Source organism: Mobula hypostoma, chromosome 6 (genome assembly GCF_963921235.1).
Source record: "Mobula hypostoma chromosome 6, sMobHyp1.1, whole genome shotgun sequence".
In the NCBI taxonomy this organism is placed as follows: Eukaryota; Metazoa; Chordata; class Chondrichthyes; order Myliobatiformes; family Myliobatidae; genus Mobula; species Mobula hypostoma.
In genome coordinates this window covers 137,533,677-137,550,863 of record NC_086102.1, presented here as the reverse complement: position 1 = coordinate 137,550,863, position 17,187 = coordinate 137,533,677, and the positions used below count along the sequence as shown (strand labels likewise).

The 17,187-nt window shown below is 38.2% G+C and overlaps 1 protein-coding gene across 2 annotated transcripts in view; it reads right to left on the bottom strand.

The window, feature by feature from the left end:
* The window catches only part of vps8 (VPS8 subunit of CORVET complex), a 682,661-nt gene that overhangs the window by 622,915 nt on the left and 42,559 nt on the right, over positions 1 to 17,187 (bottom strand). For both annotated transcript variants that reach the window (XM_063051804.1, XM_063051802.1), the window contains 7 exons: positions 14,289 to 14,413; positions 12,392 to 12,478; positions 11,132 to 11,199; positions 7,879 to 8,032; positions 5,051 to 5,110; positions 4,490 to 4,597; positions 1,353 to 1,433 (listed from right to left, as the gene is read on the bottom strand). In XM_063051804.1, coding sequence (XP_062907874.1) covers positions 1,353 to 1,433; positions 4,490 to 4,597; positions 5,051 to 5,110; positions 7,879 to 8,032; positions 11,132 to 11,199; positions 12,392 to 12,478; positions 14,289 to 14,413 — 683 coding nt within the window. The remainder of the gene's footprint in view (positions 1 to 1,352; positions 1,434 to 4,489; positions 4,598 to 5,050; positions 5,111 to 7,878; positions 8,033 to 11,131; positions 11,200 to 12,391; positions 12,479 to 14,288; positions 14,414 to 17,187) is intronic.

Sequence of the window (17,187 nt, the reverse complement as noted above, 5' to 3'; positions counted from 1 at the left end):
ACCTGCATTTGGCCCATAGTACTCTACACCTCTTCTATCCATATAAATATCTAGATGGCTTTTAAACATTGTTAATGTGCCTGCCTCAACTACTATTTCTGGCAGCTAATTCCAAATACTCACTGCCCTTTGTGTGAAGAAGCTATCCCTGATATCCTCATATAAAGACTATCATTTATAAAGCACAGTTTAAATTAGGCCCAATTGTGTTTTCTGTATGTGTGCCCCTTTTTAGTTGTCTTGTACTGTATAGATAACTTGGTCAAAGACTAGAAATAGTCATTGATAACATGCAGTAGAAATTTCAGGTTATATACTGTATACAATTTCTTAAAATGAACTGAATCATGTAACTAAATTCCAATGGGAAGACTGATGGTTTCACAGAACTAAGAAAAAGGGTTACCAAATTGCAAGATATGGGGTAATCATCATAACTAACATGAACCACTACAACACAGATTACTGAGAAAAAATTCATAAATAATAATAACATTCTATGAATGCTGACATTGTGACAACATGTGAATCCATGTCGATCCCATCAATGAGATTTACATAGACAAAAGGATTTTGCTTTTAATGGGCAATTGATTTTTAATTTTTTGTCAAACACCTGCTCTGTATCAGCCAACAATTCATTGAAGTTCAAGAAAGCATGTGAGGACTGCTGTTTAAAAAACTGCTGAACTTCCTCTCAAGTACCAATGAAATGTAAGAAATTACACTCTGGCCACTTTATTAGGTATACCTGTACATCTGCTCATTAATGCAAATATCTATTCAGCCAATCATGTGACAGAAAATTAATGCATAAAAGCATGTAGACATGGTCAAGAGGTTCATTTGTTATTCAGATAAAACATCAGAATGGGGAAGAAGTGTGATCTAAGTGACTTTGACCATGGAAACATTGTTGGTGCCAGACAGAGTGGTTTGATCATTTCAGAAACTGCAGATCGCCTGGGATTTTCACGCACAACAATCTCTAGAGTTTACAGAGAATGGTGCTAAAAGCAAAAGAAAAACACCCAGTGAGCTGCTGTTCTGTGGACGAAAATGCCTTGTTAACGAGAGAGGTCAGAGATGAAAGGCCAGGCTGATTCAAGCTGACAGTAAGGCAACAATAACTCAACCATATATTACAAAAGTGGTGTGCAAAAGAGCATCTCTGAATGCACAACACATCAAACCTTGAAGGGGATGGGCTACAGCAGCAGATGACCACACCAGGTACCACTTCTGAGTAGCCAAATGTATATAGTTTTTGGTCAACACAGAATGGGAAGAGTTGATTATAAGTGTACTCTACAAGTAAAAAAACTAGTATAAAATCGCAAATTCAAACGTACCGTCAAGTTGATGAGGTCATAGTGTAAGTGTAATTGTTTCTGCTTGCTAACATGTATAGCTCCAGATTCATCTTTCTTTACCTGCAAAGAACAGAAAAAAAGTTATCTAATAAACTATTACTATAAATGAAGTCAAAAATATTAAAGTAGGTACATATCAAAATAGAAAAACAGCATAGTCAGCTATAAATTCAAACAAAATGTTGCTTACATCAACATAGTGCAAATCAAAAACTTTGTCCATTTTCCAGAAACATCAAAATCCAAAGCTCAATCAATAAGTATCAGATGTATATTAAATAACCCACAATACCGTGACTCCAGCTACACAACACTGTAGCCCTAATTAAACCCTCTGTATGTTATGGATATGAAACCCTGCTTTCATCAAGCGTCTCTGGAGATTCAGCTTGTTAGCCCCTTGCTCACAGCCACCAGACTCAGCAATGATAAAACTAGCTTTCTGCAGACTCCATATGTCCAGGGTCAATATGACTTGGGTCCCACCAAACTCAGGAAGTTGGGGTGTCTCACTCACCCAAACGCCAATCTGTGTGAATACTGTGTAACTACTGGCACTGTGCAATTTCCCGTCGGCAAGAAATAATAGATTGTACACTGCATACAATTATAAAGAAAGTATATTTTCAAATATCTGATTTATTGAAGTTAGTAGGGAAAAAAAGAAAAAAAGTAAAAGGGAACATTACAGTTCACCCAGTCTAAATATGTGCAGTTAAGTTGTAGCTCATCTTGAAGTTGGCTTTATGGCTTTAACTCGTGCGCTGGATCCATGGTCTGCATGAAAGCATACACCACCTTCTGGATGTCACTCAAAATTCACCTGGAACAAACAGGCTCTCCCATGGGAGCATTGGTCCCTCCTCCGTGAAGCCATTCATCTGCACCAAGCATCTTGTGCACCAGGGACGGCATCCTCAGCCATCTTCCCTCCTGTCTTTTCCCAGCTCTCACCAAAAAGACCTCAACCCACACCAGTGTCAGTCACAAAAACCTCTCCACCCAGCGTTCTCAAGAACCTTCTCCCAATTCCATCATCCTGATTGGCTGACAGAACATTTCTAAATTGAACAACATAGCTCATTTTTAGCTCAAACCCAAACATGCTAAAAGCAGAACACACTGCTCTTACAGAACTGATAAATCGGTATATCGTTTGACCAGCCTTAGCTATTTAATAAGTGCTTACATGATATTAATCTTCTTGCATACTTTAAAACTTTGCTTACTTACGTTGGGTGTAATTTTGCGTATGTTACATGTAAGTTTTGCTTCATATGTTCCTAATTTCTTATGAATGTGTGACTTCATCATCATAAGTTAGATGCATTAAATACTTGCAGTATTTTTCTAGTTCATTCTGTTTTATTTTTACTCAATTGTATGCCTGTGTGTTGCCCAAATAAAGCACCCAGAGTACTTTAAATTGATGGGAAGTATTCTTAGAGATGGAATATATAATTATCTGGATAGACAGGGTCTGATTAGGAACAGCCAACATGGATTTGTGTGTGGAAGGTCATGTTTGACAAATCTTATTGAATGTTTTGATGAGGTTACTAGGAAAGTTGACGAGGGTAAAGCGGTGGTTGTTGTCTATAAGGACTTCAGTAAGGCCTTTGACAAGGTTAGACACGGAAGGTTAGTTAGGAAGGTTCAATAGTTAGGCATTAATATCAAAGTAGCAAAATGGATCCATCAGTGGCTGCATGGGAGATGCCAGAGAGTAGTGATGGATAACTGTGTGTCAGATTGGAGGACAGTGTCTAGTGGTGTGCCTCAGGGATCTGTACTGGGTCCAGTGTTGTTTGTCATATATACTAATGATCTGGATGATGGGGTGGTAAATTGAATTAGTAAGTATGCAGATGATACTAAGATAGGTGGAGTTGTGGACAATGATGTAGGTTTTCAAAGCTTGCGGAGAGATTTAGGCCAGTTAGAAGAGTGGGCTGAAAATTGGCAGATGGAGTTTAATGCTGATAAATGTGAGGTGCTACGTTTTGGTAGGACTAATCAAAATAGGACATACATGGTCAATGGTAGGGCATTGAAGAATGCAGCAGAACAGAGGGATCTAGGAATAATGGTGCATAGTTCCCTGAAGGTGGAATCTCATGTGGATAGGGTGGTGAAAAAAGCTTTTGGTAGGTTGGCCTTTATAAATCAGACCATTGAGTATAGGAGTTGGGATGTAATGTTGAAATTGTATAGGGCATTGGTGAGGCCAAATTTGGAGTATTGTGTACAGTTCTGGTCACCGAATTATAGGAAAGATGTCAATAAAGAGGAGATTTACTAAAATGTTGCCTGGGTTTCATCTCCTAAGTTACAAAGGAAGGTTGAACAAGTTAGGTCTTTATTCTTTGGAGTGTAGAAGGTTGAGGGGGGACTTGGTAGAGGTACTTAAAATTATGAGGGGGATAGATAGAGTTGACGTGGATAGGCTTTTTCCATTGAGAGTGGGGGAGATTCAAACAAGAGGACATGAGTTGAGAGTTAAAGGGCAAAAGTTTAGGGGTAATATGAGGGGGAACTTCTTTACTCAGAGAGTGGTAGCTATGTAGAACGAGCTTCCAGCAGAAGTGGTTGAGGCAGGTTCGACGTTGTCATCTGAAGTTAAATTGGATAGATATATGGACAGGAAAGTAATGGAGGGTTATGGGCTGAGTGCAGGTCAGTGGGACTAGGTGAGAGTAAGAGTTCAGCACGGACTAGAAGGGCGGAGATGGCCTGTTCCCGTGCTGTAATTGTTATATGTTATGGAGCTTGAATGCTATATCCTGACTCCCGTCTTCAGCTTAGTGGAGTTTGGCTTACTGCGGAATTGTGTACTTCCTACTACACATACAAGTAGAGAAGTACAATGCCCATGTACTTACAGTTAAACTGCATGAGAGTAGCAAAGGACAGATCCAAGGTCAATTGTGCACAAGAATAGTACTTTCATGATTAGCGAAGACTAAGGCATTTTAACTTCATTGAGATGTTTGAATGAGAGAATTTCAGAAGCTAAAGAGTTTATAGTTGAGAATATTATTGACAAATATTTTGTGGAGGAAAATATTCTGATGCTCTTTTCTTCAGATGCAAGTTCACGTACTTGATAAACTTACCAGAAGGAAATGAATGGCATTTCCTCTACAAAAAGCTAGCATGGGCATCACAACACTCTGTACTGCAACAAACTGCCAAGATAGAAGCGGAACACTTGCTGGATTTGTCTAGAATAAACAAAAACAAAAAAAAAAATTTAAATACTGCCAACTTTAATTTAATAATCTGATTAGGTAGGTAGTCAATAACTTAGTCATATGGAGGTAAATGTTACATCCGTTTAATGTTTGAAACACAGTCTAGTATACAATGTAATTGCAATTGTTTTACAGACTAATCATATAAATTCAGAATGTGCAGCGTAAATTAGGAAAATATTGCCCATTTTCCTGACAAATTCATGTACCATGGAAGACAGCAGGTGATAATTCCTTTAGTTCTTGGCCAGATATTCTGTTCAGAAGATTAATGGTTACTAAAAGTTAAATACAACCCACAGTGTGATATGAAAATTGGAAAAATAAACATCTAAAGACTATTACCAGTATTATATCTGAAGGTTTTTGAGGAACTAGTACCCCATTTGTTATAGGAAGCCAAAGTAACACATGTACACTTACTTTTCCATATGGAAATGTCAGCCAGACTTTTAACGAGGGTTTCAATCCAATGACCAAGACCTTAAAAACAAACCAAGTTGTTGGAATTATTCCACTTTTTAAAAAATGCATTTTCAAAAAATGGTATGAACAAGCTCTATTTATGCTTCTGTTTAGAAGTTTTTTTTCTACAGTCAGTCAAATAGCACAGAAATGACCCTTTCAGCCCATAACGGCTATGCCTACCATCAAGCACCCGTCTACACTAATTCTATTTACAGGTGACCCCTCACCACCCACCCCCAATATAATCATTTAGGTTACAGTAATTCACCCTTACTAAATTCATAAATAACTACTTAAAAATCCAAGAAACAGAATAAAATTTGCTCTTATGGAATTTATGTACAGGAAAAAAATTAAATAAGTAAACACAACATGCAATAGGCACAACAAATTTTGTCTCTTCTTATTTTTGTTTAACTCATAATTCTTAAGAAACATGCAGATAATGTGGCACTTTTTACTTTAACCCAAGGGATTCATTTTGCTAGCTGGAGACACACAAGAGACTGCAGATGCTGAAATCAGGTGTAAGGCAGTAGTCAAAGCAGGTTTTGACTCGAAACATCAACAAATCATTCCACTCCAACAACCCCCCCACCCCCACACAGATAGTGTTTCCTCCAAAAGATTGTCTGTTGCTCTTACTTTGTTATCCTACCTATATTTGATGTTTAAAAGAATACATCTCTATTCAAACTGAAGGCTAGATGCAAGTAGAGACACAAACGCTGCCACCAACCTCCACTTCCCTCACTTGGCTCCATCTGCACCTTTTTAAAAAACTTTCTCTATCTCTGGCTTTCAGCATCTGCAGATACTTGTGTTTCTAAACACAAGTACAAGCCTCAATAGATTTGCTTGGGAAGCTGATATGGTAATATCTCAAGTGGGCCCTAACACTGAACCAACAGCTGCAAAACAAATATTACTGTTGTGAGAAAAACATCCTATAGGAACACATTTCCAATTGCAACATGAGATTCAATTGTATGCAGATTTTCGGGTAATGAGAAGAAAAAACAATCACATTACAAAACGGTTTTCTAGGAACGAAACTCCTCTCAAATTCTGGGTCACTAGAACTAAACTCATAATATATAATGCCTTGACAATTAAGTGCTCATCTAGATAATTCTTAAATATTGTCATAGCAACCGGATTCCATCCATCCTGTGGATGAAAGAATTTGCTTCAAATCCCCTTAGGAAGTTGGGATATTATGTAGCAGTTGCTCATGTCATTTGTGAGGCTATATATGGAACACTGTGTACAGTTTTGATCACCCTTTCACAGGAAAGATGTGGTTAACTAGCAAAGAAAGCAGAAAAGACATACAAGGATATTGCCAGGACTACAGGGACTAAGTTATTGGGAGAGGTTGATCAGGCTATGTCCTTCTTTCTCATAAAGTAGGATAATGAGGGAGTGACCTTACACAGTGGTGTTTAAAATTATTGGAGGCATAGATAAGGTGGACGGTACTAGACATTGCCCCAGGGTATGGGAGATTAACGCGAGGATAGATTTAGAGAGAGGAAAGATGTAAAATCTGCCTGAGGGAAAATATTTTCACTTTTAGTGGTGAGTATATAAACGAGCTGCCAGAGGAAGTGGTTGAGGCTTGTACGATACCATCATTTAAGAAACACCTAACAGATTCATGGAAGGGAGGGGCCTGCAGGAATATGGACTGAACACAGTAAACTGGGACCAGCTAGGTGGACAACATGGTTAGCATGGAATTGTTGGGACATCTATGCTGTGTCACTCAATGACTCTATCCAGATAACCAAGTCATCAAGCACAGCAAACAACAGCCTGGCCAATTTAAAAGCAATTCTCAAAACTCTATCATGCATCTGCAAATTAGACTGGTAACACTTACATTACTTACTTACCTACTATTCAGCCAAAAATAATTCTGTTGTTCCACATCCCTTGCATTGCCTTTATATTATAATGTAGTTGTTAGATCATTAATTGCTCAGTAATTGTTTTTCAATTAAAAATTGCTGACAATATTTTTTTATTTTAGGTGGTATTTTTAATTCAAGCAGATTGGGCAGAGATAGAACAAGGTACTTCAAAAATATGACAAAATAGTTGATAATGCTTGGTTGTTCTTCAAAAATTGTATGGTACATTCAAGTTCTTATCCAATTTGCACCTAAACTGTCCAAAAGTAAAAACAAATCCCAAGAGACCTCACTAATTACAAATAAGGGAAATGCATAAGAGAGAAAGGGTAACATTAGGAGAGATAAATGAATATTGATAAATAGATGGCCCCAGTGAGTGATTAAATAGAGGACAGAGTTAAGAAAGACAAATTTCAGCACTTTACCCAAACAGCTGAGGATCTATCAGCATAAATGGAAATTTAGGAAGACAAATACTAGATTACCACAAAGATTAGGTTTGGTGATCCAGTGATAAGTTAAATGCAAGGAAGTTTAAATTTTAAGATACTGCACAACAAGGGTCAATGTTGGTCAGTGAAATATGTGGGACATTAAGGTACATGAACAGAGGGCTGAACGAGCTGAATATAATCAGGGTGGAAGGTGAGAAGCTGGCAGTGGGAGAAATGCTGTACTCAAGTATAATGAAGGAATCAACGATTTTTGGCAAATTGCTGCTCTTCTTGCTTTGGAACCAATTTTCAGATATTACTCTGCATTCAAGTAAGTAGACACCTTCTTTGACAGTCATCAATAGAGGAGGGCACAGGAGACTAGATGCAGTTCAAAAATAGATATTTTTATTAATCAAAACATTTATACCTTGGTTAAAGAAGCCATCGCCAGTAGTGCATATTGTGTTATTGGGTGATCTCTCATTTCTGGCTTTACAAGTAACGGTTCAATGCAGCAAACTTCGCCTTTAGCTCCACTAAACAAACAGCGGGACTCGCATGTTCTTACTCCCATTACTCTCCTGAGATTAAAATTACAGAATGACATTCAGGTGCAGAACAACATGTAATAAAGCTGTAGGAATTAATAAAATAAGCTAGATTAAACATGTTAAGTAGCCCGCTGGGAGTGTAATGGCATCTGCACTAGACTTCGAGGCGAGAGGTCTCGGGTTTGAATCCGGCCAGCTCCTAGCACACTTTCCATTTGTGCTGGGTTGAGCATCGGACAAGCAATTCGGCCTCGTAAAAGACAGAAAAAAATGCTTTAGAAATGGCAAGCTTGCCACCCAATGCGCAACAAGGAGTGGAAAGGAACAACAACCAACAAATATGTTAAACATCAAGTGGAAAACAGAAAATACACTAGTTTATAGATCACTATATGAGACAGAACTTAAATTCTTCTCTAATCAGTGGGTCACTTGGATCTGTGAAGAGGAATCAGCCCAGGTTAAAAATCAAGAGTATGGACACAAATCTATGCTCCCAGATTAACCTTTGAGAGTTGGGGAGGAATAGTTCAACACCATTTTCCTTTATGACATTGAGTGAAGCTAAGCCCAAAATATGGAAGGAAGCACGTGACTTGCAGAAAGTATCAGCTTGATGGACTGATGCTTTCTAAAAGACACCTTACATCTTTTCACGCTGTCTTTCAGAATTTCTCCCATTTTTATGTTTTCTCCAACCTTCAGGTTTTCAACATCTTTTTCGGATACTTGTAACTTCATATTTTATTGGCATGCTCAGTGGCAACACAAGAGGAGTCAGACAACACAGACTCCTATTTGGTGCTACACTTCCCCACCTGACGGTAGCAAGTTTACCCCAAAACTTTGAACAGTACATGATGATATCAGCTTGCAAGGAAATCATCCCACTTGTTTAAAACAGATGTAACAACTTCTTAAATTATAACAATCTACAAGAGAAAATTTATATGCTGAAAAAGTTTTAAAGCAATTTTCTTTCAGCTGCCTTTTTTCAAAAAAATTACAAAAAATACTGTAGTACAATCATTAACAGCCCTTCCAATACACAATCACACCCTGATCTGATTGACAGTAAGTACAGGTCACAATTAAACCTATTTCCAATTATGCCCAACACCCAAGAGCACACTTTTCGAAAGAAGATTTCAAAGCTAATCAGAAACAAGAAGAATTGACCACAGTTCCTGAACCAGAAGATCAGCAGCATTGACAGTCTACTACTATAGAATCATAATGATACAGCACAGAAGCAAGCCCATCAGCCCATCATAGTCATGCCAGCCTTTTTCCACATCTACACTATTCCATTTGCTCATATTAGATCTATATCCTTCTATCCTCACCTATTCAGATGCTTGTTTAAGTGTACAGTATGTGATGAGTATTGTATCTGATTCCACCACCTCTTCTGGAAACTAATTCCAAACATCAATCACTCTGTAAAATAAATACACCCTCAAATCCCTTTGAATCTCCTCCATCTCATCTTAAGCTTATGCCCCCCTTGCTTATGATACTACTGTATGTTCTATGTGACTATTCAGCAGCAGCAATGGCAGGAACAGAATCAGCTACAAGCCTGATATATGTTAAGCAAATGCTGGGGGCAACTCACAATGTAAAAGAAAATATGAACGGTAAGGATGAAATAAATCTAAAATTATGACAACAAAACAGCCCTGAAACTCGATCTCAGGAGTGCCACATTGTTCTGTTCTATGCAATTAAATTTCAATAAAATATCAACTGCAAGTTCCACAAAGTTCTCAGTTTTTGTTCTAGCTCCTTAATACATCTTGTCTGCTAATACAAGAAAGATCAAACAGTCGACAACAACTCTCCTGAAGGTTACTACCATGATATCAATCTGCATGAACAGCCCATAGACCACCAAAATGCTTTGAGGTTTGCTTTATCCATGCGTAATGCAGACTTGCCCACTGTAGGCTTCATTCTGTGATTCTAATACTAGGAATGCAATACAGATAAACCCTTGACAAATAACAAATTTGTGTTGTCATTCTTCCTTGCCCCAACACTTTTTATTTGCAACATCTGTCCAACCACCAAAATCACCAATCTGCAACTTCAATGACACCAAATCTGTCTTCCTGTGTCTCACAAGGTCATCAATCTGCCATCTAACCCATCCTTTTTCTAAAAACATCTGATCTACCACCTGAGACGCAACCTTATTACCAACTTGAAATAACTTATGAACCTAATCCTTGCTCAGACATACCCTTCACTACCCACTGATCTCTAGCAGCCAATCTTAACCACCACCAACAGCCAACCCCTTCAAAAACTCCAATTTTCAGGGTAAATAGTCTTGCCACTCCCCCATAGTTGCAATTCCCTTCAATTGAAATTCAACCTTCCCCATGTCCCCAACACATGCCTTGCAAGAGTCTCAAACCAAATTTATAACTGGCCCACATCCTACCTTTATTCTGGTGATTCAACTACTAGGCCAATTTGTATTACTATTCCATGATGATATGAGTGAAGCAATACAACTAAAAATATTAACGAAATCTAACATACTTAATCTTGCACATAGACTTGCCACAGAAATAAGGAAATCAGCAGATGCTGGAATTTCAAGCAACATACACAAAAAATACGGGTGGAACGCAGCAGGCCAGGCAGCATCTATAGGAAGAGGTATAGTCGACATTTCGGGCCGGGACCCTTCGTCAGGACTAACTGAAAGAAGAGATGGTAAGAGATTTGCAAGTACGAGGAGATCCGAAATGATAGGAGAAGACTGAAGGGGAGGGGTGGATCTAAGAGCTGGAAAGTTGATTGGCAAAAGGGATACCAGACTGGAGAAGGGAGAGGATCAGGGAACAGGAAGCCTGGGGAGAGAGAGAAGGGGGGAGGGGAGCCCAGAGGGTGGAGAGCAGGCAAGGAGTTATAGTGAGAGAGACAGAGGGAGAAAAAAGAGAGGGAAAAACAGGGAAAAAATAAAAAATATATTAAATAAATAAATAAGGGATGGCTTCCCACAAAAGCTCATCTGAAACTCATGTTTAATCATCAGTAGGCATAGATTAAGTACAAGATCTATAAGGAATGATCTTGAGATTTGCCTCTAATGTATATAAAAAAATACAAACTTACTTGAAGGAAAGTTCAAACACTGAGCCTCCACTATCATTGCAAATGGCTATAGTTGGGTCATCAGTGAACTGTTATAAAAAGGATAATTCACATGTATTACACACAAATTAAATTAACAGAGTGGCTTGTTATAAAGATCCTAATTCAAAACAAATATTCAATTACAATTACTTAATATTGAACACACAAGATATGTCCCAGATACCCATTTATTTTTATTACTTATTTTCTTCCCATATTGTAAGCAATAAAAATTACTTCTGTTTATTAGCTTCCTACTACTTGTTTTTCAAATCAAATTAGTTATAATTCACTTTCAATTATGATAATCCCCAGCCTTTAAAATGTCCAAAATACACAACTATTTCAAGCTGATCTTTATACCTGAAGCAGAGTTCTTTATTTTGAGGTCAAGTGTTATTACTGTAATACTTCAGCCAATCACATTTTGATAAAAACTGTGTCCCTAACACTTAAATGAACCATACAGATCAATAAACCTAAAATAAGAAGGAAAAAGTAATCAAAAGCCTAATTTTAATTGAAATCTACTATTTTAATCCCTCATCTTTGTTATTTGATTCTTTTAAATCATTGCCAAGATTTGAGGGCCCAAGTTACAGGGAAAGGTTCAATACTTTAGGACTTCATGCCCTATAGAGCATAAAAAATGAAGGAAGATCTGATAAAGGTATACAAAATTATGAGTATAGATAGGATAAATGTAAACAGACATTTTTCACAGAGGTTGAATGTGACTAGAACTAGAGGTTATGGGTGAAAGGTGAAATGTTTAAGAGGAACATGAGGGGGAACATCTTCACTCAGAGGGTGGTGTGAATGTGGAATGAGCTTCCAGCGGAAGTGGTGGACACAGGTTCAATTTCAACATTTAAGAGAAATTTGGATGGGTACATGGTATAGAGGCCTATGGTCCAGGTGCTAGAGGCCTATGGTCCAGGTGCTAGTCGATGGGATTAGGCAGATTAATAGTACAGCACAGACCAAACAAGACAAAGGACTTGTTTCCGTGCTGTAGAGTCCTAAGATTTCTATGACTTCTATGACATAGAAATATTCAATATTGTTTTACTGCCAAGCTCACTAAAGTCAGAAAGTTTCAATAAATTCCATAAGTTCACATTAAATTCACACTCCACAACATAATATGGTCAACTGTAGTTACTAAATTGAGGATTCATATGTACATTAAGGAAATTAGTATTCTATGCTATTGAAATTTATTCATGATAAGTAAACCTTTATGTGCAGGATGGCTGTCCCTGGAGGATGAGCATCAGTTATTGTTCTCAACAACTTCCCATTCGCTAAGTCCCACATGGTAATCTACAAGAGACAAAAATAACACACGTGTTTTATAATTGTAAATTCTGCATTCACAGTTGTGCACAATTCTGATTTGATGACGACAGATGTGAGAGCACGGAGGAACATCTGGAATATTTCTGAAATGCCCGCTTCGCTCCCGCTGCTGCTGTGTGGTAACTGGAATCTCCAGAGCAGAAAGCCCTGAAATCCTCGGCTTTGCCTGTTTCAGCGGCCGGGGCGAGGTCGAAGGCGCTCGGCAAAGAGGCTGGTCGGAGGCTCGAAGTTTTCGGACAGATGGACTCAGTGTCGGCTGCTTCCAAGGCATCAGCAAGTTGACGGTGCCTGGAGGTTTATGGCAGGGAGTTTCTCCCTTTTGCCACCTGCTATCGGGGACTCGGGAGTCGATCGACTCGGGGACTTTTGAGACTTTATTTACCATGCCCATGGTTTGTTCTTCATCAAATTATGGTATTGCTTTGCACTGCTGTAACTATATGTTATAATTATGTGGTTCTGTCACCGTTAAGACTTTGGTTTGTCCTGTTTTCTGTGATATCACTCCGGAGAAACATTGTAACATTTTTTAACGCATGTATGCATTTCTAAATGACAATAAAAAGAGGACTGAGTGTTCTCATAATCTAAATGCATACTTCAGCATGATTTAAACACTTTTTGAAGGTGCAATTCAATTTTTCTATAAATTCTACCTATAACCCAGTCCATCCGATTTGTACAAAAGACATTGATAAACCTTTGCAACAAACCAATTACACTGACTAGAATTGTTACAAGAGAATATTAAAAACTAAATACAAACATGATTCCCAGTTATAGCACTGAATTGCAAGCTATTTCAATATGTTACATAAAATTCTTCACCAGTTACTCCAACACAGGACAAACCTCAGAAGCATCTTATACGTTACCATGTCAGAAAGATTGATATAGCAGGCTGGTTCTACAACGAACCAATCACTACAGCATCCACAGTATTCTTTTATAATCAGGGATATCTTTTACTCATACTTTCTACTCCTTCCCCTGATAGCATTCATTCCTTGCCAAGTTGCAGTTTAATAGTTGACATGCTGGTTCTATACTTTGCCAAACATGCTATTATTCAAAACCACCTCAGTAAGATTTTACAACCCTTTTTTCTTACACAAGCCTAAACTAATGATTATTTCTACAAACATCCACCCCAAAATTAATTCAGGACCTCAAGTAATTTTTTTCTGTCACAAACTCCGACAGCCCAATTTCTACAATAAAGGAGACACAACATATACCAGGAAAGATGCAGATGAAGTCACTCAGTCAGCTGGAACATAAAAGCACATGATGGCAATTTTTTTTTTCAGAAAATTCAAAGGAAATGAGAATTCTATAATTCATGCTTTGATGCAGGAATCGGAAGGTTGGTGTATTAGTTGTAGGCTCCTATAAGAGCCCTCAGTCCTCTGACATTTTGGCCAAGAGCTCTCCCTTTCAGATAAGGCAGATTAGTGAAAGCTGGCAGAAAATGCAATAATTATTTTTAAACCAGTAGAAAATTTTAATATTTAACCTTGCCTCAGAATCTGTTGATTCCTAAAATTAAATGTGTCAAAATTGTACCTGCCTATCCAGTGACAAACCTTTGTACCAAGGGTATCAGAATCCAGTAAAAAAAAACACCATGCCACCAACTTAAATGCTTGATGTGAGTAATTTTAAAAAAAAGGTTAAAAATTTGCAGGCAGATATACTAAAATATCCGCCAACCTTCCACCAAGTGGACATCAGTCCTCTGCTACAATAACTGCCAGCTGTCAACTAAACCTACCTGTCCCTTGGCAAACCCACAGAGGAGACGAGTGCAGTCACTGTTGATACTGAGCGCTGATACAGCTCCGTACTGAGCCCCTACTGCCGTGCTCCCTAGACACAACCGCAGAGCTTGATTTGGATCTGAAAGAGAATCAGATAAATAAGCTCATCACAGAGCTACATATACTTTCATAAAGTAACAAATGATACAATTAGTAGCTTCATCTAGACAGGGCAAGTTAAAATTTCTGTATCTAAAAAATATGAAGAAAATTAAGAAGTTTATGCATCAAAGAAAAACTATTTTGCCCTTTAGGGGTAAAAATCAAATGTCATAAATACCAGGTTAGTTATATAAATAAACTACAGAACATCAACTAATTTCTGCTCTTTTTGCTACAAGTTAATTGACTTGATTTTAAAATATATGATTTAAGAAGAATGTGCTCATTACAAATTAACAGGTGTCTTCAAGATGCTCTAACCCTTGTCTTTCACTAGATCACAACTATCTGTGAAATAAGATGCTGATAAATAAAACTTACAACATCCCAATTTTCAAGTTAAAAAGAATATGCTAAGTAAAAGGCAAGAAGAAACAAAGGTGAAAGATGATGAAAACACAATTTTTTTGTTAAGGAAAGAAAGCAGTAATGGAAGCAATTGCTTCACACGAACTACTGTAAGATACAGGATTGTAAAGCAAGGACTTTATATGGAAAAAAAAGCCTGCATTAATCTAGCTTTATCCAAAACTCCAGTAAAACCTGAAGTTCTCCCCAATAAATAACGCAGTTGTATTTTTGGAGTGTGGACAGTGCTGCAAAGCAGCTAAATAACACAAACAGTTCTGAAATAAATCGCCAAATTGGCCAAGGTTTCATTAGATGTTGCTTCAGGCTTTAATCATGATATTAGAAAGTATATTACAAATGGAGACAAATTAGGAAAGTTAGTCTGCATTGGCTATTTTATGAAGCTCTGTTCCAGCTCTCGCCCAGTAGTACTCCTTTAAGTCTTGTCCAAGTCTCAGGAAGACACAAGAGACTGCAGATGAAGAAGATCTGGAGCGACACACAAAGAATCTGTGCATTCAATTTCCATAAAAGATATGTCTATCTCCACAAAAGAATTACTGCTTTGAGCAGTTCAATTATCTCCTAATGATTGACAGAATGCTTTGAATAAAACCATGGGATCTTCTAAATCAAGTTAATATTGTTTAATGTTTCTTTTTCTTTCTTTATCAATCTTTTTATTTATTTAAAAGGAGCATAAATACAAACAAGAGGAGAATTATCTCAATTATACATATTGATAACAATACAAACAGAAAGTGAAATAGACATTATCAAAATCACACATAGTGTTAAGCCATTATATAATAAAAAAGACAGCTAATTCTCCTCTTATCAATTCATAGAGAGAAACATATTGTTTAATGTTTCACTGGAAAGCAAGCACTCCTATTATGGCAGCATTACCCCACCAGTAATAAATGCCAATTTAGATTATATTGTGGAGTTGTTCCATTGGGGCTTAATCTTAGAACGCCGAGTCAGGGAAGAATGCACTGGCACTAAGCCAAGTTTAACAGCTAATATACAGTATGTTATTACACTAGCTATGTTGGATATAAAAGTCAGACAAATATTCCTAAACATTAAATTAATTATGTCAGGATTACCATTAAATGTATGAAAACTGACTTGGAACAAGATGGTTTGGTTTCCCAAATGGTCTTTTTCAGTTCATGCATTCTATCTTAGACATTCATATGAAAGGGGAGAAAGTATTATGGCTGCAATGTGGTTATATTCCTGAACTAGTGATCCAAATGTCTGCATTGGTGATCCAGAGAGATAGCATGGCCACTGGGCAATTTCAATTATTCAAATCCATCACAAAAACAAGTTAATTTTAGTGTAGTGACATTGAAGTTTTCAAATTCAATGAAAACTATTGGTTCATTAAAAACCATAAGACATAGGAGCAGAATCAAGATATTCAGCCCGTTGAATCTGCTCTACCATTCTATTATGGCTGATTCATCATTCCCCCCATACCACATTCCCTGCCTTCTCCCCGTAACCTTCGACACCCTTACCAATCAAAAACCTATCAACCTCTGCTTAATATGTACCCAATGACTTGGCCTACACAGCCATCCATCGCAATGAATTAAAAAGATTCACCACAATCTGGCTAAAGAAATTGCTCCTCATCTCTGTTCTAAACAGACGTCCTTCTATTCTGATGATGTACACTTTGGTCTGAGACTCCATCCTCCCGCCACCCCACTAGGAATAGGGTTCCCCTGGTCCTCACCTACCACCCCACCAGCCTCCGGGTCCAACATATTATACTCCGTAACTTCCGCCACCTCCAACGGGATCCCACCACTAAGCACATCTTCCCCTCCCCCCCCCTCTGCATTCCGCAGGGATCGCTCCCTACACAACTCCCCACCACTAAGCACATCTTCCCCTCCCCCCCCCTCTGCATTCCGCAGGGATCGCTCCCTACACAACTCCCTTGTCCATTCGTTCCCCCCATCCCTCCCCATTGATCTCCCTCCTGGCACTTATCCGTGTAAGCAGAACAAGTGCTACTCATGCCCTTACACTTCCTCCCTTACCACCATTCAGGGCCCCAAACAGTCCTTCCAGGTGAGGCAACACTTCACCTGTGAGTCGACTGGGGTGATATACTACATCCGGTGCTCCCGATGTGGCCTTTTATATATTGGCGAGACCCGACGCAGACTGGGAGACCGCTTTGCTGAAACATCTACGCTCTGTCCGCCAGAGAAAGCAGGATCTCCCAGTGGCCACACATTTTAATTCCACATCCCATTCCCATTCTGACATGTCTATCCACGGCCTCCTCTACTATAAAGATGAAGCCACACTCAG